Here is a 26,857-nt window from a genome sequence, read left to right as displayed (position 1 = left end):
TGCTTACTAAAATTCAAGAAATTTTATCGATCTTATGCCATGATTGTCATCTCATATTCGCGAATAAAGTTGTTTAAAAAGATACTGTAACAACAACAAATCCGGCTTTTCTATTTCAATATATAAGCGTCCAAATTAAATGTTTCAGTCAGTTTCGCTTTTCTCCCTTCAGGACCCTCTAAACTGTAATGAATAATCATTAGTAAAATTACCGTCAAATCTTCAATACACTCCATAATGAATCCTGTTAGATTGGTTCCGACTAAGTTACTGCATGTTTTTCCCCCAATCGAGCCTTCTATAGCTTTTTTACAATATTTGGTGGCATTTTCTTTAGACATAAAACCTCCCTCTTCTATTTGTCTTTTAGAACGTATTCGTGCTTCAGCAAAGTGCGCCTCTTCGCTATCTTCGAAGAAACTTTTTACTTCATACTCAATGATATCGTCTGTATATGTGGTCTCTCGCACAGACCTTGCGATTCGATCCAAATTTTGTGTGATATCTTCTCCCTGGTGGTTATCGAAGTTTTGGAAGTAGTTTACTGTGTCGTCACACTCTTCTACATCGTGTGTGGTTTTTCCAGTAGGGCAAAAACACGACTGTCCTGTTACTGGTACGCTTACAACTGGTGGTAATGCTTCGAAATAACTCATTCGTGAAGTTATCCTAAGGAACATGATACATAAAAATTAATCTATATAAAGTCTTAGGGTGTCAAGTGTGCCAAGCCCTGCTGCAGAGGTACAGCTATGTTGATCATGCCTGAAAAAAATTTGTATCAATACCATGAAACACCCTCTGGGCTGATCCGCAAAGTCAGGGCATGGCTAACTCACTAACTAACCCTGGAATCTTTAGGTTTTGCAGTTTCAGAAGGATAATTACTAGGATCGCAGGAGGGTTCGATCACATTCTCGACTAAGCCGCATATGTTAACGTTAATAGAGTTGATGTGTTGTTCTCTCTCTTGGCACGGGTTTTTTTTCTTCGAGTTCTCCGGTTTTCCTCCCTCCTTAGAAATCAACATGTGAGTTGAGAGTTGTGTGTTACGAACAGTGAATGTGTGGAGCGTAACTTACGGCAGGCTTTCATGGGGAGTGATGGCTGTAAAACATAAGTAGGTTTTGTTTAAAAAATAATACTGGTCTTACCTCCAACTTCTTGCAAAAGAAGCAGAATCTGCATGGTTTTGTTTGTCTCCTCCGTTGTTAAAGTCATCAGTTGGGTCGTTATTAAAATTTCCGCAAAGTCCTTGAATGCTTTTAGAGTTCTCTTGAAACGCATTGACGAATAGACTAACTCCCCAGCCATAGCGTTTAATTTTGATTCGAATACCAGATGGCAGAATCACCTTACCAAAAAAAACATAAAACAGTCAAATGGAGACCACAAGAAGAATGGTAATGAACAAAAAGTTCCATTAAGACAAAAGGTAAAATTTTCACTTTTTATAATTCTGTTTAACACTAGTTTCTGTACCAAAAAAGGAACCGCTAGGGATCATCGCTATACATGCACTGGGTTCCAGAAGGATAAAAGTCGGATAACCCCTCTGGAACCCAGGGTATCATCACTACTGCTTCTAAATGAATACTTTACTGGCGTAGATTTCATGACCTACGATAGTGCTTAAAACGCAAGAAAAAAGAAAAAGTGTAATATTTTAATCATCCAAGAGGACCCGATCTGTTAACGTTTTAATCAGTTTCAGCGAAATTTAAAAAAATAAAGCAAAAAAGAACCATTTCAGCTTTTTTGCTTATCATTAAACAAATACTTACATCAGTAGTTGATGAGCTTCCACTTCCTTGACGGTAGATGTGCATTCCACGGGCAAGTGGGCCAGTGCTACGAACCATAGTTCTAAGTCGATTTGGTTCGTGGAAAGTACGTAGTGAATGACAAACACTAACCTCGATCACATCATTACCTTCTCGTATTGCTACACCACAGTTACATGTAACACTAGGACTACAAAGCCACACCCGGGAGTGAATCTGAAAAGCACAATTACTTTAATCCGCAAATCTAGGCAAAGTTTAAAGGCTTTTATGGGGTATTGGGAAGAGGGGAGAGGGAAATTGGTACTATAGGAACCAACCTTTGGACTTTTGGAGCTAAAATAGAAAGTCCCACAGCTGCTATCGTTATGGGAATGAAAGGGATTAGTCTTTAATGCTAATAAAAAATTCAAAACTCAGACCTCAACGTTACGCCTTCTATCTTTAAAAAGAACGTAGACACCAGGTTCCATCATAGAGTAGCCGCTAAAGAAAAATTATTTATTAATATTTATTACATTTCAATTACATATATACATATATATATATATATATATATTATATATATACAGAATACCGCGCTTTGCAAAACTCTGTAAATAAAATGAATATCGATATATCGATATATCGGGTGCATTATGGGTAATTTTCAATTAAAAAAGAACGTTTTAATAGCCGGAGTGAAGTTGGTGTCAGGTTTTAGAGTCAGATTTTTGAGTCAGGTTTTCGGATCTAGTGTCAGATTTTTTCCGGGGGGCGTCACATCATGTTGAACACAAAGTGCTCTATATTCGTAGAAACGCTTTAATTTACCATAAAACCAACACCAAGCTTTACTCACACGATATTTCTTGAGATTCGTTGTCTTTTGAATTTTGTAACCGTGCAATCCGCTGTAACATGATCACTCTTTCAAGCGGCGTGACAGAAAAATCTGACTCAAAAATCTGACAACAAGTGATATTTCTTCGGGAGACTTGATTGTGACTTCCAAATGCGTTCATGAAGATCCCTTAGAAATGACGCTTGTTGGGAGATGTCAAAATTCAAGAAAAATATAATGGTTGAAAAGAGAATTTTGTTGATCACTCTCTCACGCGGCGTGACAGAAAAATCTGACTCAAAAATCTGACAACAAGTGATATTTCTTAATACTTTTATGTGTACTGCTTCATCGACAGTTTATTTGGACATCAAACTACGGCTTGGCTTATTCGACGTGAAGCATGGATATTTTTCGTTAAGAAAAAGTGCGTCAACATTTTGAAATAAAAGGGTTCAGTAACTCGATATATGGGAGCGGTACTCGAAGTATTTGTGGCATGAAGCCCGTTGATGGTAGATAAAACAACTCAAAAAATCTGAAACCGCTGTTTATTTTCTTTGAGGTGAGTGTTTTGATTCCCAAAGACAACGAATCGCAAGAAATATCGTGTGAGTAAAGCTTGGTGTGGGGTTTATAGTAAATCAAAGCGTTTCTACGAATATAGAGCACTTTGTGTTCAACATGATGTGACGCCCTCCGGAAAAAATCTGACAATAGATCCGAAAACCTGACTCAAAAATCTGACTCTAAAACCTGACACCAACTTCACTTTGGTGTTTTAATAAAGGTTAAATAAGATATTTTCGGTGAAATATAATCATAGTGTACATTATAAACATTAATAATAGACGTTTGGCTAACTTTTGGTTGAAAATCGTTTTTTTTAAATCTGTAAATCAGTTTATATATGCGATATATATATATACTTGACTTTTACAGGATATATATATTCTGTGTAATCCTGACGAGTGAAACAAGCTTGTAGATTAAAAAATTAATATGGAACATGTTCTAGTGCACCTTTATAGTCCATCTAATGTAATATATATACATAATAATATATATAACATATATATTCTCATTATAAAATCCTTTCCTTTAAAGGACTCCTTGTTTAAAAAAGAATATAGCACTGAAAAATATGTTTAACCTACGTTCCATCAAATGTCGCGTAACGTGGATCGCTTACGCTATGACATTCCTTCGTTGCAGTGTTTCTAACTGATACCTGAGAAATCGAAAATTTTTTGGAAATATAAATTAGAGATTATTGAAAGTTATTGTCCTTCCATATCATAATTTTCCTTAATTACAGCATTTTTTTTTTTTTTTTTTTTACAATTGTCAAAATAACTTTTCGTGATCATACCCTTAGAGATGGTAATCTGTATAGGCCCCAAAATGGATGTGTGCTCAAAATACCAAAATGGTACTCCAGTACGGAATTAGCTGGATCGTCTTGGTTGTCACAGATTCCTTTGATCTTAAGTTCTTTTATCTCTGTGCCTTTCATTTTTATTTGACAACTGTCCACTGCACTTTGCCGATCCTGGTTTGAAAATTTGGATGGTATATATATGAGAACAGGAACATGATCGATGACTGAATGCCGTTCGGGCAAAACGGGTATAGTTGGTCGAAAGAAGACGGTTTTTGTCGTATCCTTGTCACACTCCTTGACATCTATTTGAATATGAGATGGAGTAACCTTTGTTTGAAGAAAAGAAATAAATAAAAAACGTTAAATAAGTATAACTACTACATTAAAACATAACAAACAAACAATAGAAAGAGAACTGAAGAGAAACGAACAAATTTATAGTTTATGAATGTCATTCAGCTTGACTACAAAAGGAGTAATGCTTTTAACACTAAACGTTTACCTCGATGCCAACATAGAAATAATCGCTGTCTCTCCAAAGTGTTGTCCATTTGTTTTGTGTACTTGTTGAGTATTTCATACGAAGTCTACAGCGAACCTAGAGTAATTGATATACAACAAATTGTTAAAGTACTAAAGTACTATAACTAGTACAATATAAAGGATAAATTCTAAAGCAAATTCTTTTTCGAGAAAATTTGGCTTGAAAAAACTAAACGTAAGTTTAATCATGTTTCATGTTAAAATAGCAAAATAATTTATCATAACCAACCCTGTGGCCAGCTCGAAAAGTTTGAGTACTAGTTCTTGTTCCGATTTCAGTATGTCTTTGGGTACATGGTGGAACATCACCGTCGGGAATTTGGTTTTCACAAATTGAGGTATCATTTGAAATCGAACGTCCATCAGCAAACCACTCGACGTAAAATGATACGTTCTTCCACAGAGGAAAAACGAAGTTGCATCGCAAACTAGCTTCAAGATTGTCATGAGCCAAAGCTGTGATGTTTGGTGTTGGAACAAGATGATATGGAAACGGCATAACAACTGAAACTACACAGCAAAGTAAATTAAATGACAATGAGATAAAGTCAAGCTATTTGACTGCATTTTCTATTTTTGGTGGTTATATAACTTTTGGTATTAAGTTCCGAACGATTGATGGATGCTTTAACTGAGACCAACTTGAGTTATTTCTACTGAGCAATGGTCCGTTCGTGACTTTTTTTATTACTCCCTATTCGATTACAATTTGGAGTCAAAGAGCAGGATAGGGCACTTCATGATTTGCATTAAATCTAATCATAGATTTAAGCTATCCATATTTTACACATTTTTTAGTTCATTTTGAATCTAGGTTAACTAGAATTCCTTGGTAAATTTCTTAACATACGTTTAGACAGCTAAAGACTGGCTAGAATATCTACAATGCAATACAAATGGTAATTAAAATAATAATAAAAGAACGAAGAAAAAGGTAACAAACAAAGAAAACGGTTAACGCAGTACTAAATTACCTGTGCAGTTTGGAACAATTCCCATCTGCCCCTTTGGACATGGCAACAAATTACCTTTAATAAAATGATACGTTAAAAATCAAAAATTGACGTTTAAAAGTAAGAAGCTTGGACTAACTGTTCCAAGATGTTAAGTAAACCTGCTGTTTGTGATTCTGTTTGTTGCAATGAGTCTTGCTGCGGCGAGGACACCGATATTAGTATAGGAAATCCGTACAGGGAGATTAGATCGAGTACTTCCAAAATGGATGCCAATGCCTATTATACGATGAATCCCTAGTAAGGAAATTCTGTCGGTTTTGTTGTTGTTGTTGTTGTTGTTGTTGCTGCTGTTGTTGTTACCCGGCAAGTTAATAACATTATCTCCTCTAAATATATTAATGCATATCAATGATATAACTAGTTACCTGCACAGTAAGCCATGGAACATCCTCTGCTCGGCTTTAGATAATATACGAAAAACGATCCACAATTTTTGACCGATATAAGCAGCCGAAATTTGCAGCCGTTACCTCTATTGTTAAAGTTAGTACATGCGGTGACATTCGAGACTTGTCCTTTGGTAACAGGATGTGTTCCTCTCATCCATATTGGTGCTACTGTACCACAGAAATGTGGTTCTGGTTTTGTGGTTGGTATTTGTCCTCCAACTATACTAGTGAACCTATACCAGCCTGGAGAAAGCATGTTGTCACATATGGCTACCTCATGATTTCCTCGTCGGTAGACAGCACTGCGGTAAGGATCGTTAATAGACTTATAATTAGAACAAGGATCTGGATACACGGGGTTAAGACTCGATAAAACGGTCGCCAAAAGAAGAACCCAAGATACTTGTGCCATGGCTACCTCAACTAAATGTTCCTTTTGGCCCCTGCACATATGATATATAATAACTAGGAATCTGATTTGATTAAAATGTCTGAACTATGACGCATGAACTATATTTAGATATCAACCAATCATATATATATTCTTTTTCAAAGACTTTACTGGTATTTTTCGTGCTCTATTCTTTCAAATGAAGCCGTAACTCACTACTGAACAAAATTACAATCCAGACTTATGGCTTGCTGTTTCCTGTAGATCTAGGTATCTGTTTTTGCTTTTTGACGCACATAAAATGTGTTCATCTTTCAACATTCGATTCCTTCAAAACAAAGACAATAGGGTAACCAGGAAATTAAGGCTCATTCTCAAACATGTCTTGACAGGTTTACATAATTGCTGGAAAGGCATTGAATAACTACAAAATTGTTCGAAAAAAGTAAAAACGATAAATATGTTATCTTTTCGTCAGGCTTTTTGCATTCAGTTCTTTGTATTCGGTAATTTTTTTTCATATTTTATATAATGATTACTCGGTTTGACATGGACATGTAAGATGAGAGGTTTGTAAACAGGAAGTTTATCTTCAAGTTATCAGAAACTTGAAGCACGCCATGCTCCGTCATATCACTGCCCTTTTTATTTACATTTATTGACGTTTTTTCTTGATGTTTTTTAGTTGAATAGTTGTGAGTTTGAAAGTATCTTTATCCGTTCTTAATTAAACTGTTTGTGTTTTTCTGATCCCGATTATTCATCCTAACTTTCTCCTCGGAACTTACATATTTGCGAATTTTGCAATTTTCTTTAACAGTACTAATAAAAAAAAGTTCGCAATTTTCTTGATGCCGTATTAAATTATTTTAAAATTACATCATATACTAGTAAAAAAAAAGTTCGCAATTTTATCAATTTTCATAATTTGCGAATTTTCGAACCGTATCATATTATATACTAGTAAAAAAAAGTTCGCAATTTTATCAACTTTCATAATTTGCGAATTTTCGAACCGTATCATATTATATACTAGTAAAAAAAAGTTCGCAATTGACAGGCTGCCGCTCGTCCTGCTGAGGGGAAGAAAACCATCTTCTGCTCGCGGGGTAGTATTTTAAAAGACTTAGTCTCGGACAATATATGGTTGTCAGAAGTCTCGCCGGTTAATTATAAGGCTTTTTCAATAACTGGAAAGCTCATTACGTATGCAAGATTTAGACAACTAATAAATGTGTCGATGACGCGGTCAACAAACGATCACACACCGGGACATTTAGGTCAATGGTGCAAAGAATATCAGAAAATCTTAAAAAAACACATGCACTAATTAAGAATAAACTAAGTGATCTTTATCAATGTTTATTACTTCTTTTTCATGTAACGTTTTTGTTCTTGTCACCCCCTTCCCCGTCGCCCTCCCGATCCGACCAACATAAATATTGTATTTTCAAATACTCTCCCTCATCGCTGAATTATTATCGGCCGCGATACATTTTGTAATAATTTATTTTCGTCTCTCATGTAGTATGTATCACTGCAGTTTAGAGACATAGTTATGTTCTCCACTTTCTTCAAATGAATTACCGTATTACGACTAGTAAAAATTATATCATAAATATATAGTCCAAAAAAAAAGTTCGCAATTTTATCAATTTTCATAATTTGCGAACTCTGATGCCGTATCATATTATATACTAGTATATGACAGCATAGCATTTGTCCAAAAAAAAACCCCGATGCTTGAGATATATTAATGATTGGCTACGACCAATCCCTGGGGGGGAGGGGGGGGGGTACTACCACCCCAACTTGGGTAGGGGCGTGCCGCCTGGACCTTAAAACCCTGACCCTATCCCAGACCTAAAAATTTGAATTTATATACCCTACCCCAGACTAAAACTAAGAAGTGTACACCCTATCCCAGACTAAATCCGGTATAGTCAATAGATTGCAATCAATATTCACTAACGCGCTTATTGTTTTTGTGTCGTCAGAAAGCGTAGCCTATTCTCCAGACAAGAACGACCAAATCGTAACCCTATCCCAGACAAAAATGATACCCTATCCCAGACAAAATGTCAAAAAATGATACCCTACCCCAGACCCAGAAGCCGAAAAACCATACCCTATAGGGCGGCACATACCTGTATAGCAAATATAGGGGAGTACCCCCCCCCCCCCTCCCCGGGCGAGCAATGAGTAATTTCCGCAGAAAATCATAATTTCCATATAGGTGTTAGAACTAAGACATGACAAACTGATATCCATTTCCTTTGTTTGAAGATTTGACACTCATACATCTCATAGTGCAGCACAAGGATAGACGCCACCAAAAAGCAGGAAAATGAAATGATATACGGCATCAGAATTCGCAAATTATGAAAGTTGAAAAAATTGCGAAATTTTTTTTACTAGTATATAATATGATACGGCATCAGAGTTCGCAAATTATGAAAGTTGAAAAAATTGCGAAATTTTTTTTACTAGTATATAATATGATACGGTTCGAAAATTCGCAAATTATGAAAGTTGATAAAATTGCGAACTTTTTTTACTAGTATGTGATATGATACGACATCAGGATTCGCAAACTATGAAAGTTGATAAAATTGCGAACTTTTTTTTACTAGTATATAATATATACAGCATCAGAATTCGCAAATTATGAAAATTGATAAAATTGCGAACTTTTTTTACTAGTATGTGATATGATACGACATCAGGATTCGCAAACTATGAAAATTGATAAAATTGCGAACTTTTTTTTACTAGTATATAATATGATACGGTTCGAAAATTCGCAAATTATGAAAGTTGATAAAATTGCGAACTTTTTTTTACTAGTATATAATATATACAGCATCAGAATTCGCAAATTATGAAAATTGATAAAATTGCGAACTTTTTTTTACTAGTATATAATATATACAGCATCAGAATTCGCAAATTATGAAAATTGATAAAATTGCGAACTTTTTTTACTAGTATGTGATATGATACGACATCAGGATTCGCAAACTATGAAAATTGATAAAATTGCGAACTTTTTTTACTAGTATGTGATATGATACGACATCAGAATTCGCAAACTATGAAAATTGATAAAATTGCGAACTTTTTTTACTAGTATATATAAAGGATATTACATGGGCGCGCGGAGATACGACATTTATCTTCGAGTGTTGAAAAGATCTCTCACAAGTGAGCGCAGCGAACGAGTGAGAGATTTTCAACACGAGAAGATAAATTTCGTATCTCCAAGCGGCCTTGTAATATTCTGTTTATTATATAATTATCAATGAAGTATGTTTTGGCTTTTTCAGGCAATTCTTTCCTTGTATTTTTGAATAGCCATCGCAATGGTGTTATTTTCACACGTGAAAATAACATGTTATTTTCACGTGTGAAGATATCAATTTTTCGAAATAGAGAAAAATAGATATTTCATTGGTAATTATATAATAAAATATGATACTGTTCGAAAATTTGCAAACTATGAAAGTTGATAAAATTGCGAACTTTTTTTTACTAGTATATAATATATACAGCATCAGAATTCGCAAATTATGAAAATTGATAAAATTGCGAACTTCTTTTTACTAGTATATAATATGATACGGTTCGAAAATTCGCAAATTATGAAAGTTGATAAAATTGCGAACTTTTTTTTACTAGTATATAATGTAATTTTAAAATAATTTAATATGGCATCAAGAAAATTGCGAACTTTTTTTTATTAGTACTGTTAAAGGAAATTGCAAAATTCGCAAATATGTTAATTCCCCTTTCTCCTTTATTAAATCATAGTTAATAGTACTCTCTCTATAAACTCTTTTTTCTATGTTTGATTTATTAGCTATGGTTAAATCAAACATAAAAAGTACATACTGTACCTTTAAAATTGCATACTTTTGAATTTTATTTTTGTTAAATTCCAAAATACTTATCCCCTTACAGTCTTAAATTGTCCACAAAATTGCCATGTAAAGAGTACCGTTGACATAAAATATTTTTCCATGCCAGTTTATGCACCTAATTATAATCATTTATAATTATGATTATCCTATGGCTAATATTACTTAATATAAATTTTGATAGTAATTTTTATGGAGGCCATGAAATTTGTACATCGTTTTCTAATGATCTAGCAATACAGTCAGTTATGCTAGGGGTTAAGCCACAGTCAATTTATATTTGCTTAGGTAGATATGTAGAGCTAAACGACCCGGCGAAAGAATAATAATATTCCGAGCATTGTTCTTAAAATAGGTTGGCGAAAAATCTAACCTGCATTGATGGGGTTTGTTTCTTTAATTATAACTTAACTTTATATATATATGTCTCTTGATTCCCTTCTTACTACTGCTATGGGTCCACTTTCATAATTACTCAGTCATTTTATATTTGCTTAGTTATGACTTCCTGTCGGATCAGTTCTCAGAATGTGATACGAATAGACTGATAAAATAGCTTATAGACAACTTTATTTAGTATCCAGCATTTTTTTATTGAAGATTTACTTTACCTCTTATACCTTAAAGCTGTTCGAGAAGGAAAAAACAAAAGTTGAATGTGTTGAGGTTTCGAATACAACACTGTGGCTGTTATTTCCTTTTTACTGGGTTGCCTGTGGTCAAAAGTCACTTTTACTTGCCAATCATGAATTCTCATTTCAGTTCACAAATTCAGCGATAAATAACACCATAAACGATCATAGATAGCATGAGAAGTGTTTTCAAGTTTTGTGGTTTGATTTAAACGACGAAAAGAAAAATAATTCTGCGCTGTGAAACGCAATGCCTGACACAAGTACCATGCATGTGATTGTATATTTCTATAAGAAAATCGTAATATCTCATTGTTTATACTCATTTATTATTAGATTTCAGTCTTCCAACATGTTTCTTGTATAAACGTTCTTCTGTTTTTGTTTATAGGTTGTTTGAGGTCTTTCCCAACTCGAGGCAAACTCTGCCTGTCGTTTCATTTCTCTTTCATACAACAAGTTCTTTGTAATCTTGACGTACTGTCTAAAAAGTTCTTCACACGCTCGGTCAAGCGTAATGTCGTCTAGTGCTGTGCATTGAAAATAAGCTGTCAAGTCAATAAGCTTCTCATCTAAAGTTCTTTTAAGGGGTAACGGGGCTCCTGTGTAGTTGACCATGCCAAGAACCCCAAACGATTTACTTGGGAATAATCCACCCAGTGCCATTTGTTTCATACGAACTTTAAGCTGAACTCTTTTTATGGCTTTGTCAAGGGCATCTTCATTATCAGAATATCGTTCTTCTTTATACTCGTCTTCGGCATTGTTTTCAGTGACTGAAGCATCAAATTCACTTTCTTTTGCATTAATTCTCTGAGAAGAATTGTTAAGGTCTTCTTGAGACGAATTTGCTGCACCAGGATGGTCTCCAACTTTGTTTCTCTTCCTTGCTTTGATAAAGCGGTCTAATCGAGCCATTGCATGATCTAGAACTTCAAGTTCATTTGCCTTTAGGTTCTCGTCTCCCTGCACTTCAGCAAACGCGTCCATCAAAATAGTTAAAAATATATTCATGAGAATCATTACCATTATAAGCATGAATGAGAAGAATAAGATTGGCCCAAAAATTCGGTCAGCTTCTTCTATACTGTTGAAGTCAAACCCGCCCAACAAGATGTTGAAAATAGATTCTATAGTGCTGATCATTGATCTATAATCATACATATTGCTTCCAAATATCAGGTAATAAATACTACAGAAGGCTAGGTAGAAGATAGAGAAAACCATCATAAAAGAAATAAGAGGAGATTTAGCGTTAGATAGTGTTCTAGTGAAGAGATAAACCCGATGGTTAAAGCGGAAGAGTTTAAGAAGTTTGAGGTTTGCAACAAAGACTACAAGACCAAGGAAATAAGTCAGAAGTTCATCGAATGTTGCTGCTTGAATCAAACTAATGTATTTTGTTGGGTTCTTCTGCATTTCATGGATAGCCTTGGTTGTAAATTTCGATCTCTGGTACAACGTACCTAAACATCCGAAGATAAATACGATAATATTTATTTCAAACCAGTTCCATACGTCTTTAAAGTACAATTTTCGTTCCTTGCGAATCTTTTTCGATTCCCCGTAAACAAAGAAAAACAGGAAAAGAACCATAAATATTTGACAGGCCGTCGTCATCGCTTGTTTGGTATCGGCTTTAATGAAAAGACGCGCCGCTTTGACATTATTGAAGTAAAGAACTCCATTTGTGGGCATCCACTCGGTCAGAAACGTTGCAATCCCAAACATATCGATTTGTGCATTATATACACTTATCTCGACAAAAATAGCACGTGTATGTTGGTCAATCCATGAATTCTCCTTCAATGCCTTCAAACCTTTGCCAGTATTTCGTAGCTCCTGTATATATCCTCCTCCACTGTAGGTACCCATTAACCCTATGTAGGGGTACCCACCGATGTTAAACATGGATTGGTAATGCCAAGGACTGTTTGTTGATGAATCGGTTGTTACATTACTCGGCTTCCAACCTTCTGTGTAGTTTGCTTTGTCTTCATTGAATAGGGAATAAAAGTCGTTGCAAGTTTTGGTAACGTTCTGTATAGCTTTTGGGACTTGACATGTACCTGTGTAAGAATATAAAATAAGAGGTACGATACAATGAAAGAGTCAAACTTTCTTAAGTTACTACTAAACACTCGGCTGTAGCGACACTGCACTTGCCCCAACTTTTGGGTAACTAAAAGCGTTCCCCGAACTCGGCATTACCCACTCGTAGAGATTGTTGCGTCTCTCATAGATAATCAACAACTTAATCATCAATTTGTCTACTCACCTAGAGGTATTCGGAGCTGCCTCAACCTACCAGCACCAATCACACGCGTATTACAGCCAATCGCATAATCAACTGCTGGATTACACTCAGCTGCCCAGCTACGATTCGCTGAGGACAGGCTTGGGACGACTGTTTCTTCTATCCATTTCCAGTAATTTGCCGTACCATCAACCTAGACACATGAGTTATTGGATATAACTGTATGAAATTGGTAACTACGTAATATATAATATTTCATAAATTGTTGCCTCATTACAGACTCTATCTAACATGGACTAATCCGTTTCAATGGTGTTTAAAGCTAAAACTTCGCAAATTAGGGAGATGTCTGATTGCCAAGAAAAGCTATGAATCACTTCCTTTGCATTACTGGAAGTGCACTTTCTTCACAAAGGACATCTCCCACAAATTTAAACCAACAAGACATAGTCCGTTGATGGATTAATGATAAATGTAATATTAATATTAAGTATGAGAACATGGCTACCTGCATGGCTTCTTCCTTTACAGATGATGCGGACAAGTAACCTGTACAAAGACCACATCCAACATAATGGTTAATACATCAATCAATCAACCCACCTCGTTTAGACTGTTTCCAACGTAGATGCCACCTACAAACGTATCCATCAAGTTCTGTGCTACAGCAAACGCCTGTGGATCACGATGACTATAGCTGACCATGAGAAGCGAAGCCAAGAAAAACACATACACCACCATATCTTTTATGATCACGTTCATTTGGATCTCACGGAGTCTCTTCGTTCGTGCTTTTCCGAGGTCTTCTTTGCTTGGTGCTAACGGTACAGCTGGTATTGTTATGTTATTATATTCAACATGTCTCAACAGTCTCGCATTTTGTGCCTCGTGCTTTATTCCATAATCGTCTTCATCAGGCTGTTTCAAAACCAAAGCAAAATACAAAGCAATCACCAAGACTTTGACTGAGTTAAAAACGACAACATCGAAGACAAGAGAGACAATCACTGATGTTAGCCATTGTGATGCTTTTTCTTCTTTGAATTGTTCTCCATAAGCAACAACGAAATATGCTGAGACAGAAGACAATGCAATGAAATAAAACCATCCGAGATAAACAAAATAATGGGGTAATCGTATAATGTCTTTTCTTTGCTTTTTCTGTAAAGCTTGCCCAAGCTGTTCATTTACTCCTAATTTGATGGATGGTAAGAGAACACCTAGCTCTTCAATTGTCTTTTGCAGCTTGGAATCATTTTGTTTTCCTGTTAAGATCAACGCTTTTTCCTTGAAAGTATTTTGTCCTTGGTACGTTGTGGAATAGGACTCCTTGCAAAGGTTTGTTTCTGATTGACCCGCTATTTTATACCAGTTTAGTAGTGGAATTAAATCACGTTGCTCTAATATCACAGGCGGCTCATTTGGTTTGCCATTTTTGTCTTGCTCATCTCGGTTTTTATCCTTAATACTTCGAAAGATTCCAACAATGACTAAATTTACTGGTAATATGATTAAATAGCTCACGATACCAGTATATATCTGGTAAGCTGACAGCCTTAGTGGGCCAGCTTGAAAAGTGTCAGTAGGGTTTGATTCAGAACCAGTTACATAAAATACCACATTGCACAACATTGCGCAATAGGCTAAAGCCAAACAGCACGATGCTCTTTGGACTCTTGTAAATCGGCTACGGGCTGGTTTGTTGAATACAGACAACCATATATGTCTGTCTGCGAGGTTTCTTCGCGACACACTTGGAAACAAATGCCCAAACGCTTCTATTTCTTCTTTCTTCGCAACAGGAAGTGTCCTACTGACTTGACCGTCATCGTGCTCGACAGCCAGCCATCTGTTACACATGAAGTAGTACACCTGATCCTTTAATACATCTCGTATGGTAATTTTATCAACATACCAAGATGGATTCTCTCCAGTGTTATCGTGCCAGAGTTCGACAAATCCTAATTTTCCCAGATGAAAAGGTGTGCAGAGTAAAAATGCGTCCGTTCCTGATCTTTGGAATCTTTGTTGGTGATAATCTTTAAGTCCTCGTGGGGGAGTTTCTCCATCCTCACCTCTCACGATACAAGCAACATTTGCTGTAGTACCCGCTTGGTTTCCTCTACCAGTGAAAACTGTGATCTCATACTTGAATTTATAATTTGGATGATTATCTGAAAGATGCACGATTTCTCCCTGTGGAACATGACCAATGGATAGATTACTGTATGATATAATAACATTTTTTTGTCATTTCTTTGATTATCTGTTTCTTTATCTACCAGTAATATTCATTGCAAGAAGGTAGATCATTATGGATTAAACTCAAACAAAAGATCTATATATTCTAAAGAAAATGACAGACGTGGCCCGAAAAAAGCCTGACTTTGTTTTGGCCATTTGTCAACGTTTTCTCTTTTATGATTAAAAAAGTGAATTCCTTTATTTACCTTTTCTATCTCTTCAGTGTCCTTGTTTCTTGCCCAGACAAGAATAACGAGATAGATACAAAGAGCAACCAGAACAACTGACAGAACTATAGGACTGGCAGAAGTTTCGAGAATTTCAATGACGTCTTCATCATATCCAAGGTAATGAGGTATTATATCCAGTCTTGACCCAAATGACGTCAAATGGTTGCATAAACATTGAGTTGTTTTACGGTTTGTCTTTGGACCAACCTGAGTCAGATTTGTAATGATCATCATTTGCATGTCAGTCACGTGTTATATTAACTAGTACAACATAAGGAAAACATACAGTTTTGGAAGGGGAAGAAAAAAATGCAGATGGGCAATGAATCATAGTATAAATCTAAAACGCGTCGCCTTGGGCGCATGGGCACGATTTAAGTTTCTGTCCGCACTTTGATTCGGCCGAAACAGTCGAGGAAAGAGAGGGAGAACTGCATGAGAGATGTGAATAAATAAGGGGGATTACTCACCCTGCATCCCTTAGTGTTAAATCTATTTTCCATACCATCCCAGTAGAAGCAGGTTGACTGGTAGACACCCAGGCTATACGAGATGTTGAGTATTCGAGTATTCATCGACTGTTCTCCTTCAAGAGACGGCAAATCTGCAGTAACATAGATCCTATATCCGCCACTGTAATGAAGTTTATCACGTCCAAGCTGAAAAGTGTGAATAGTACTCGATATATTCGACGAATAAACCGACCAAGCAGACGCATGCCCTGTGGATAATCTCTGCTGACCATAAGTAACGTAGACGTTCCATTTGACTAACTGGTCAGTGAATAATGAGTTTGGTAGAAATTCTATATTCATAGCAGAATCCATTGAAGTCCAGTTGAACATATGGAATCTAGTATTACTCACGTCGCTCGAGAAGTTGAATAAATCAAGTTCAACTCTTTGCTTTAATGCTCCTATCTGGGATAAATTAATTTGGATATCTTCATTGGTGTTGGATATGTTGTATTTTGTGCCATTGGATCGCAACAGGTCTAGACTTATGAGCTTTGACGTCACATTTTTTGGATTCTTACAAAACTCATAGGGATTTCGGAACTCCATCATCTTTAAACGAAGATAATATTAATCAGGAAAATATACCCAGATTTAACAATTTAATGTTAAGAAATTTAACGAACGACTTTCTTAGTCAAAAACTATTATGGTTTAATAGACCAGTTAAGTTTTTGTATGGTAATATTGCCCCCGTTTAGGAAACGCTTCATTCCCGTCCCATGAAGATTGTTTCATTGCATGACGACTAACTCAAATAATATATCTTGCTTCTAAACGGTTTATGACGGGAAAACATCGCGCCTAAAGTAAACTAGTGTTCCTCTATTTAGATGCTACTATTTATAAATAAGTCATTTAAAAACGATAAGTAGTAATCCACTATTTTTGAGTTTTATTCTTACCTGTACATCGATGATAGGCGGTTCAGAGCTGTTGTAATCTTTTAACAAGGCATGCGTCCTAGGAAGCTCAAACGATCCTGATCTACAAGCAAACGTCTTGTTGCTAAGGGTGTGTCCGTTGTTTCTTTCCAGCGTGATATTACTGAATGATGTTTGGAGAGAGTAAGGAGGATCACCAACCTCCTTGTAATGCAGCAGTATTTTAATAATTTCGTCTAGTGTCTCCATTACTTTTTTGACCAGCAACTGCACTTCTTTCTGAAACAAAATGAATGTTTCGTATATGTAATACAACTTAAGTAATGATAATATCCAAACTACTGGAATGTGACTGTGTGTGTGTATTTGATGAATTTGAATGAAGATTTTGTTATTTTATATTATATTTTATTTAGATATTTTATTTAGCTTGGTCGGTCTGTACGGGATAATCCTGACCTCGGTCGGGTACAGCCTCGCTGCGCTCGGTCTGTACATTCCGACCTCGGTCAAGATTATCCCGTACAGACCTCCCGCTCGGTTAATAAGAGTTTTATTATATGACCAATTTTCATTGAAAAGGACAAAATGTTTTCGCCGTAAGGTTGATATGCGATCGGACCGGTTAATACCGGAGAATCTAGACCAGTCCGCGATGCGATCTATCCAATCAGATTGCTCGATTTGCTAGTGTCCAGGTTCTAAGATTCACGGTCATATAATAATTATTCTTATTAACTGACATCTTAGCTGCCATGATGATTGAAATTAACCAAAGATTTCTCTTTCGTTTTCATGACCAACATGGCGGCCAGTTTTTGCCATGTAGTTCTCTTTTAACCATGTTTCTTTAAGAAAGACCAAAAACGTCTTACCGCTCTCGTTTCATTGAATTCTTTAGACACTACACAAGAAGTCGACAAGAACTCCACTGCCATCATAACGTTGCTAATCGTTTCCATACTTTTTGTGGCTACCGTCTTCACTCTCGCCGCCATCTTGGCTTTCTCAGCTGGAGTCATGGAGCCAGTGTTTGAGTGGATCATAAGCTTTAAGCTTAACATTATGTCTGAGAGTGAATCAGAAACTGCTGTCTGCATGCGATGCAAAAACACAAAATATTAAAGGTTAGTAGAAATTGGAAGTGGTTCTGTTTGATATTAATATTGATATGAATTAAATTATTCATTGTCTAAAGGTGAATCCATAGTTTTTAAAGTAATATAAAGTGTTTGTTATATTATTTGAAGAAGTGCATTCTCACTTTGTTATTTTCCTGGCGCCCATGGAGAGTTTTCCTCTTGCGCACATCCTAGCTACGAATGATTCTGAAAGCGCGTGATCATCGTGGTTTTAATATGATACTCGAATTTTTATTGATGGTTAAAATACTAAGGTTTTGGACTTGTTCAAATCTTAAAATATTTGTTTACCGTTGATGAAGTAGAGAGTTCCTCCGGTTGTTTTGTCAAGTCCCTCAGAGCGTTGGTCACCAAGTCCAGGTCACTAACTTTGGTAGTGTTACTACTAGTGAGGCCCTTGATGACGTCTGATAGTTGGTTTGTTAATCTGCCTCTTATCTTATAAGGAATATTAAGAAATAAGTTCATTTAATAGTTATTATTGATGAAAATTAAATTTTTGAGAGCACTTTAGTCTTTTAATCCCACTAGTGCTCATGAGATAATGGATCGGTTGGTCTTCTGGAATAGCAGGAAAGACTTTTCGCAAGAGATAAGAAAATAATTACACTCACCTCTTGCGCTTTCTTGTTTTCCTCAACACTTCTAGCCTCGCCATCACCACCACTACCAGTATTGTTATTGTCATTATTGCTAATCGTTGTCTTGCTCGCTTGATTCAGAGAATAAGTAACAATACTTGTCAACTGGACGACTTCCGCAACAGACTTTTTCTTGGCTGGGGTACTCGTGTTACTTGCTCCTCCGGTGTTAGTGTCTTGGTTCATGGTGTCCATTATCGAGGACAAGTCGATTGACTTGGGCTTTTGTACCTAAGATATTGAAAATTAACCATCAAAAACCTTAAACTTCCATACATCTTGCCTAAAATCAGTTTCATTTTCATAAAATTATATGCATGCTCAGCCAGAATTAATATCTTTAAAGCACTCATATCCGGACCACTCCAGTGTCGCTATCTTTGCTGCTCAGGATTAGTCTCGTCAGGTTTAAATAGAATGTTCATAATTTCAACGTGCAAGTCTGCATTTATAAAGTTGTGCATCTTGCACTTACCATTGGGATTTTTTATGCGATAATAAATGTATTTCACGAAATGAATCCGTATAAACTTACCAGCACAGAGGAGATGACAACAGAGCTCATTCCCAACGAATCCTGGACATCAGCTGTGATATTTAGGGTCGCGTTGTCTGCGCCTTCTTTAATTGGAAGCTTAAAATCCCACTTGCTCTTTTCACCCGAGTAAAGAAGGGTTACGTCTTTATCCATTTGATAACTGAATGTGTATGTTAAAGGTTCATCGCGATCTAACCACGCTATGCAGGTTATCGTGAATGTTGTATCCATAGCATATCCAGAGGAAGGAATAACTGAGCAGTTTCCTGCTTTTGGTGGAGTGTTTTTATAAGCCACAAAAGTGTAGTTAGTGCTTCCAGGCAGACCTCCTTGCTTCCAAGCAGAAAGTATAACTAGATATTTCACGCCAGGAGTAAATATATTTGGTAGCACTTCTAATCTAGAGGAACTCAATCCATAACGCGTCTGTGAGGCAAGAATCGTGAATGGTTTAAGACTTTTGTTCACTTCTTGATAGATATCCCATCGATTAACCAAGGCACCGCCCGAATCACCACAGCTAAGACAGTCTGCAAGTAAGACGAGGCTTAAGGATGGGATCAGAAGTCCACTGCATCCTGGCAGACACCTGCAAAACAAAATTAAACTTGGCACAAGTAGGTTTTAAAAGTAGGTACTCTGGTCTTCAGGTCACAACATGTTACCTAAAAAGTACACATGTAATTGGCGCAGAATTATTTCTTTGCGACTTGCCGCCCAGTTTGTCCCAACTTTAGCGCTATACGCGATTTCAAAAACAAATCTTGACTGCAAGCTTAAATGTAATACCAGCTACAATGACAACTTACGTTATCGCCATCGATGGTGGCAGCCCAAAAGTCACAAACACCGCCTGTTGGTACGTAGCTGTTCTGCTTTCCTTGTAGATCTCCAGTGTGAAGTAATACGTGGCATTCCTGATGAATTCTTTTGGTTGTACGATCAGCAGACGACTATATCCAAGGATGTCTGATGGTCTCATGTAATCAGCGTAGCAGCCGACATACCTGTCCAAGACTTGTTGAAACATCCTACAGTACCACCGATAACCGATGTTCAATGTTGGTATATATTCATCAGGATCCATCGAACTCCCTCCATCTAGCGTGAACGAGTTATCTGGATCGATTTTTCTGTAAGGCCCACCCTTTATAAATGCTCTCAATGGCGAAGGCACTATTTCAACTTTGAGTGTTTTGATTGTGCTAACTCTACCATACAGAATGTCCAGGTCTTTTCCAGTCAATCTAATGATAACCTCAGCTCTGTAGGTTCCGTAGCTTAGATCCAATGCTCTAAACGAAAGAAATTCTTTCCTGGCCATTTGCATGGGGCTTAACTGGACATTACTTTCTACACCACTGGATAACTTTGCGAATCTCCAACTAATTTCAAAACCTTCGGCGAAATAGCAATGCTGTTTGAAGCGAGCATGAAGCTCGAATGACTCAGAACGCATAAACGTGAGGGTATCATTTTTCTTGTTATTCCAAGAAATAGTTGCATTATAAACATCACATGGAGGCTTACTCACGGTAACCTTGACAACAGCTGTTTCCATGGAAACGATGTTTCTTCCCATCATAGTAACATAATATATTCCTTCTTTGACGTATGCGTATCTGTATGCGATGACTTTATTTTTTGAGAGAGTCAATTTATTCGCGCTGTGGTGTTGTGGGTCGCAAGAAGGTGCTCCAAAAATGACGTCATTAACAGAGTTGTTCAGATTTAAGTAGTAACACGCATTCGTTCCGAAATTTTCCGCTGACCACATAAGCAAAACCTCAGATTTGATGATGTAAGTTTCATTTAAGGTTATTTGTAATCCAGATATTTTGTCTTGAACTTGAAAACTTTTCCTGACGATCATTGTCTCGAGTGAATTATTTACTAGGACTTGAAGTGTGTATTTTCCAGGGCTCGACAGTAGGTGATAAATACAAGGTTTAACTGACGCATGCGCAGTGCTACCCAAACCTGACCAAACGTATATTATGTCATATGACTGCGAAGTTACACAGAATGTAACGTTGGTACCAGTGGCAAAATAAATACCGTCTGATGCCGAAGAATGTTGGACAATTTTTCCTGGCGGGGATATGGTTACGTCAGGTGTTATCATTCTATATACCACAGCAAGAGTACTTATATTTGCATTACTTACATTATTTGCGCATGATAAGGATACACGATAGCTTCCTTGTTTAACGTAACTGTGCTTTAAACTAGAAGGAATAGATGTGCTTGTTTTTGAACTGTCGCCAAAGTCCCACAAGCAAGAGACTTTAGTAGGAGTATGCCGTAAAGTGGTCTGGTAGTTGAGGGAGAATGTTACTTTACCATCGGGGATCTTGACTGGACTAGTATTGATTAATAAAATCATGCTCTTCCATATCGGATTCTGGACTACAATTGGACCAACGCCTTCCACGCGTGCTTTACCAAGACGATTTTTAGCGGTAAGTGAAGCAAAATATATCCCTACACTATTGTAATTGTGGTTGATTTGAAACACTTGATCTCTGGTCGTGGTGTTGGGGAAGTGTGCTTCAAAAGTCTCCCCATCTCCAAAGTCTACTTTATAAGTCACGTCCGAACCATTCTGTATGGTAACATTGAAAACCTTACTACCATTGGTATATATAGCCGTGAGTGAGGTAGCCATTTTGGGTGTCTGTATGGGTATATCAACATGGGCTGTTGCCTGTGTACACGAATTTCCATACCTGTTCTCACAACACACTTTAACGGTAAAATGACCAATGGATCTATAGGCATGACTTATTGTATTGTTTGCTGATTCAACATCTGTTAAGGTTCTAAAACCGTCTCCCAGCAACCAGTAACATACATAAGCAGTCCCGGTACTTATTGACATTTCAATAGTAGTAGTATTTCCGAGTGAGGTTGGGGAGAGTAAAATTTGCAGGCCAGTGATTGGTTCATCTCTCTGAACTAAAATTGGAAGCTCATAAGTTTGTGAAAGAGCGCTCACGTGATTAAAACACTTAACTGCAATAGTGAATAACCCAGTAGTAGAGTACTGGTATGAAATATCAGACTTTGAAATGTTACCAATCTTTCTCTCACCAAAATCGTACAGATACAATGGGTCCGTCCCAGATGTTACCTTGGAGACTGCTTTTATTTCTTCTCCAATAGCCAGATATATTTTTTTTGGCCCATAATCAAATCTTTGTGGAAATATCCAACGAACTCTAAGCCCTGTTACCGGCTTTTCGACTATGATAGTTTTCCGTAGAGGTCCAGCATTGCTCACTAGGTTAACTGCTTGAATGCTGACATCGTAGTGACCTATACTAGGGTAACGATGGTACAAGGAATACGGCCCTTTGCCAACTTCTGTAGCCAAGACGGTCTTGATAGGACTGCCGTCTCCAAATGTAATTTTATAGGACACGTTTGTACCTTTAAGAATTGAATGATATCGCTTAGAGTTAGTAATTTTTGTGTAGTAACGTTAACGTTGGTAATAAATGTGCAGATAAATAAATCCAAAAAAAATTTCGAAAGTTTTGAGGGGAAGAATTAAGAGAGGTAATATATTCATTTTTAGACGTTTTTTCCCCCCAATTAATTTAATAATATCGTTAATAAGTTAATAAATAATCATTAAAATAACACTCTTTACCTTGCTCAATGTTCCAGTGAATCCTGAAAGTAGTATTTGGTAACATTGGATCAATGTCACTCGACAACCTCAACCCTGCTATACCATCCAGTACACTAACATAGATAGAGTCTGTAGCATTACTGACATCATTATAACCAAGCACTTCAATAAGGTATATACCAGGACGTTTATAGGCGTAACTAAAAACTTTACTGTTGTCGCGATGTGTTGTCTCGCCATTACCAAGATCCCATATGTAGTTAACAGCATCACCATCGTGGTAAAACACACCCATGAATAGGTTTTTACCGGTCTGAATTATTGTCTTGCTCAGACGAACACGTACTGAGTCTATAGGTTTCACTAGGCCAAAAAACATTTGTTTTGGTTTGTTGTAACGAAATGGTATCTTTCAGTAGCATACATATACTTGTATAGAGGCTTTGACCATCACGTGATGGCAACCATGATGGACAGGCCGATTAAAAAAGAAAGTCTTTTCCCCCCGGGAAACTGAATTTTTTCTCATGTTAACCATATTAGACCAGTCAATTGTTCCTGTCTTGCCTCCTGTCGTGGCTGCCAGCAGGCGATGGTTTTATTGCTGGTTGTGTTTAGAGGTTTTTGGGTATTCTTTCGACCTCGTAAATCGATTTAGGTTTTGAGGTGGGGAAAAAAACAGGTGAACCCGAAAAAAAAAAAAATTAATGGAGGCCGGGAAAGACCAAACAAACACTGATCCCATGTGTTCCTAAGACGTCAAGTGAGAGGTGAGTGCATTACCACTCCATCACCGTATTAGCTTTGATTACCATTTAGTCGTCATTCAGTTATAGATTATTAGATGATATTAAGCTACCCAATGATTCAAATTTTAATCAACGTATAATAATGATGACGTCACGAATACGTCACATTGTCATCTGGCGTACTCACGTGTAACAGGGGTTGTTGTCGTGGTGGTCGTTATTTTAGTAGTTGTGCTCACTTTGTTACTGGTATTCGTAATGTTGAAAGAGGAATTGGCTGTTACAGAAGTAATTGGTGGTTGAGTAGGTATGTAAGCACACGTCTTTGGCATCGCCGTTGGCTCACTCCTATCTATACCATTAGAAATAATATAATAGATTATTAATAGAATATTATCTCTTAGTATGCAACTACAAATTAAAAATCAAAAAATGGCTTCGTTTATCAAAATAAGAAAAACAATTTTTAATTTTCAATATTCAATTTTCTTTAAACCTTTTAACCCATCCCAATTTCAAATTTTAGGGGTTTTGAAGATACAAAAGGATTTTCCGCGCTCACGGCTTAGGTTGGAATTTAAAAAAAAATCCTTTCGCGTCATTCCAATTTGAAGGTGCTAAAGGTTTTTCCTGCCTGTGTTTATGGTTTAAACTGAAATCCCTTTGGTGTATCAAATTTGAAATTGTTTTTTCAGTGCATGGAAATGATCAGTGGATCAACTGAGCTGTCTAACTAGATTAACGTTTTAGTTATTTTAGATAGATTGTACCTTAGTTCTGAACAATTTTTTGAAAAATACCTTTGATCAATGTAAACATTCAGGTAACAAAAATAAATCTATGTCTATGAGAATTGGTAATTAAAATAACTCTGTTTTTGTGATCGACTTACTCCTATTAACATCAAGCCTACAGCCATAAACTTCCACCCTCAAACAGATCTTGTTTTGCCATCCTGTTGGGTTGATCCGTATGTACCGGACTACAGGTCGATTATACAAAACATGGAATCTGGAGTACTGAGAGGCCGCCAACTCCTACAAATTAAGGAAATATTTGAAGAATACATGGATTGATCTCATAAGTGTTCGTGTAAAGCCGACCGTTTGTTTCACTTAGCAAAGGAACACGAAACGGTGAATAAAAAAGGTAAAAAATGAATTAAAAAAGACAGGAACAACAGATAACATATTTTGATCTCAGGTAGTCTTGGTGACTTCGTGTTATTAAGGGTCAAAGAAAAGCAACACAAATATCACGGTTAATTGATAACTATACAGTGTTTTAAACCATCACTAACCTCTGGTATGCCGTCGTAGCCAAAGCAGTACCATTCCTTCAAGTCAAGGCTGTACAACAGATAATACCCGGTTATCCATGCATGTTGAGCTCCTTCAGTAGCAATAGCAAGAAGCTCCCTATTTTCACCGACGTCTATCTGTAGCCATTGACCAGAGTTCTGTATCCCTGCACACCAAGCACTTTGAACCTTGTACAGTCTACCGGCGGATGAAGGCCATCCTGGTTCCTCGGATGAGCTGGTTATGTGGCTATCTAGAATGAGTCCACTTTCCATCCCAAAGGGCTTGGGTGGACTACACTCTTAAGATAAATATTACAGCAAGTATGAATTTATTAGTGAATGCGTGAGTCCCCTTTTTGAGAACCATGGCCAAGCAACTTCTCGAAAATTAAAACTAGTAAGGAACCATTACGTCTATCAAACTAGCTCTTGCATTGTAACTGCGTATATAGCAATCTTAAATCTTAGTATCTCACAATACTGGATACAAATAAAAAGTAAAAAAAAAAGAATTTAATAAATAATGTATCCAGATTGGATCTTTCATTCCGACCATTTTTGCCGGTTATAGCTCAGACAGAGATTTCCTTACCCGGGATTTTATAGGATTAAAGAGAAAACTATAACGAGATCGTTCTCGTCTGAATATTTTTTAAAATTAATTGTTTAGTTGCCGCATCCATAATCGGCGGCGATGCAATTTATTATATATTTGAGGTTATGCTATGATTAACTCAAGTAATTATCAACCTTGATCTACAGTAGGTTTGGCAGTAACAAGTGTTAACTGGGATTAAATTAACTCAAAGCAACCGTTATATGCTTATTTTTAAGACATTGCTGTAGTTGTAGAGTATACTTAGCCCTGATATAAACTTGTAAAATAATTCTACTAACTTTCAGTTGCCAATGCTAAAGTGAAAGTAAATTTTACTTACCATCATCGCTCTGTTCGTTGGACCGTACTAGTAGCTCTATGAAAATCTATGGGCATAAAGAAGTGTTATATTTTTTCTTATGATTTTCTCCAAGGTATTGACAAGGACTCAGGATATCTATCAGATTTACTTACGAGAAACAAAGTATATGTTTGCAGCGAATTCATGACGGGCATCGTACATGTCTAGTTCATCTTTCTCTCGAGTATTAACCACCTAGTTCTAGACGAAACCCCATTGCGTATGATATATCCGTTATTGTTATCGTCAATATCGTGCGAAATCCCAAAATAGCAAGCAGCTAGCTGTATCATTATCGATATCCTATCATTTACTTTTATCATTAATAATTCAAGAAAACCTACAAGGTTATCAAATATTCAATAGAAAAAATGTCCTTTCTATCTTGTAGTTTTTAAAAATACAAATGTTCGAAAGTGGATTTGGCGAGAAAGTAGAGAAGAGAATATTCTATTACCAATGCAGTCAATGTCCTGGTTACCCGAATGATTACTAGTGCCATACATCAGCAAATTATAATGTTCACTGTTTCCTCAAGCCACCGTAAGCCGATTTCTTCGAAATATTCCTCTTCTCGTTAATTGTTTTACAAAGTAAATTTCAGGAAAGGAAACAACGAAACGAAACGATCGTTGCGAAGCGAAAGAAAGGGAAAGGAAAGGAAAGGAAAGGAAAGGAAAGGAAAGGAAAGGAAAGGAAAGGAAAGGAAATAGAATGGGAGGGGAAGGGAAGGGAAGGGAAGGGAAGGAAAGGAAAGGAAGAGAAAAAACGAAAACCCACAAACAAACTGTTTTATCGCGAACACATACTGGGTATTTTACGACAGGTGTAAAGTTATTACAATAACGAGGATTTTCTTTGATCTTAGTGTATTCCTTA

General features: G+C 36.6%; 2 protein-coding genes across 2 annotated transcripts in view; both read right to left on the bottom strand.

The window, feature by feature from the left end:
* LOC116304053 (uncharacterized) overlaps window positions 1-6,398 on the bottom strand; it is a 29,038-nt gene extending 22,640 nt beyond the window's left edge. The window contains exons 1-10 of the mRNA XM_089039409.1: window positions 5,916-6,398; window positions 5,509-5,562; window positions 4,764-5,044; window positions 4,494-4,589; window positions 3,980-4,318; window positions 3,765-3,838; window positions 2,207-2,270; window positions 1,785-2,000; window positions 1,155-1,354; window positions 213-669 (exon numbers count right to left, since the gene is read on the bottom strand). Of these exons, the coding sequence (XP_088895535.1) occupies window positions 213-669; window positions 1,155-1,354; window positions 1,785-2,000; window positions 2,207-2,270; window positions 3,765-3,838; window positions 3,980-4,318; window positions 4,494-4,589; window positions 4,764-5,044; window positions 5,509-5,562; window positions 5,916-6,390 (2,256 nt within the window). The 5' untranslated portion in view covers window positions 6,391-6,398. The remainder of the gene's footprint in view (window positions 1-212; window positions 670-1,154; window positions 1,355-1,784; window positions 2,001-2,206; window positions 2,271-3,764; window positions 3,839-3,979; window positions 4,319-4,493; window positions 4,590-4,763; window positions 5,045-5,508; window positions 5,563-5,915) is intronic.
* Window positions 6,399-10,680: 4,282 nt separating this feature from the next.
* LOC116304057 (polycystin family receptor for egg jelly-like) lies at window positions 10,681-26,133 on the bottom strand. Its single transcript, XM_089039408.1, has 17 exons — window positions 26,092-26,133; window positions 25,958-26,003; window positions 25,017-25,318; window positions 24,609-24,753; window positions 23,904-24,068; window positions 22,986-23,330; window positions 20,140-22,762; window positions 19,328-19,919; window positions 18,766-19,023; window positions 18,443-18,589; window positions 17,885-18,103; window positions 17,031-17,288; window positions 16,081-16,677; window positions 15,587-15,817; window positions 13,740-15,332; window positions 13,158-13,329; window positions 10,681-12,948 (listed from the first exon to the last, which is right to left on the bottom strand). The coding sequence occupies exons 1-17, from the start codon at window positions 26,131-26,133 to the stop codon at window positions 11,219-11,221; spliced, it is 9,465 nt and encodes a 3,154-aa protein (XP_088895534.1). The 3' UTR covers window positions 10,681-11,218.
* Window positions 26,134-26,857: the final 724 nt, after the last annotated feature.

The sequence above is a fragment of the Actinia tenebrosa genome, unplaced genomic scaffold (assembly GCF_029948245.1).
Source record: "Actinia tenebrosa isolate PJP-AT-01 unplaced genomic scaffold, QUT_ActTen_1.0 PGA_scaffold6__47_contigs__length_16458017, whole genome shotgun sequence".
NCBI classification, from domain to species: Eukaryota; Metazoa; Cnidaria; class Anthozoa; order Actiniaria; family Actiniidae; genus Actinia; species Actinia tenebrosa.
This window is presented reverse-complemented; position numbering and strand designations above follow the sequence as displayed.

Excerpts from the sequence above, each read along its gene's own strand:
- LOC116304057 (XM_089039408.1), bottom strand. The coding sequence starts at position 26,133 with ATGCCCGTCATGAATTCGCTGCAAACATATACTTTGTTTCTC. Across the intron at positions 18,590-18,765 it reads AAAACAAGAAAGCGCAAGAG|ATAAGAGGCAGATTAACAAA; the intron begins GTGAGTGTAATT and ends ATTCCTTATAAG. Across the intron at positions 15,333-15,586 it reads ACACTGAAGAGATAGAAAAG|GGAGAAATCGTGCATCTTTC; the intron begins GTAAATAAAGGA and ends CATGTTCCACAG.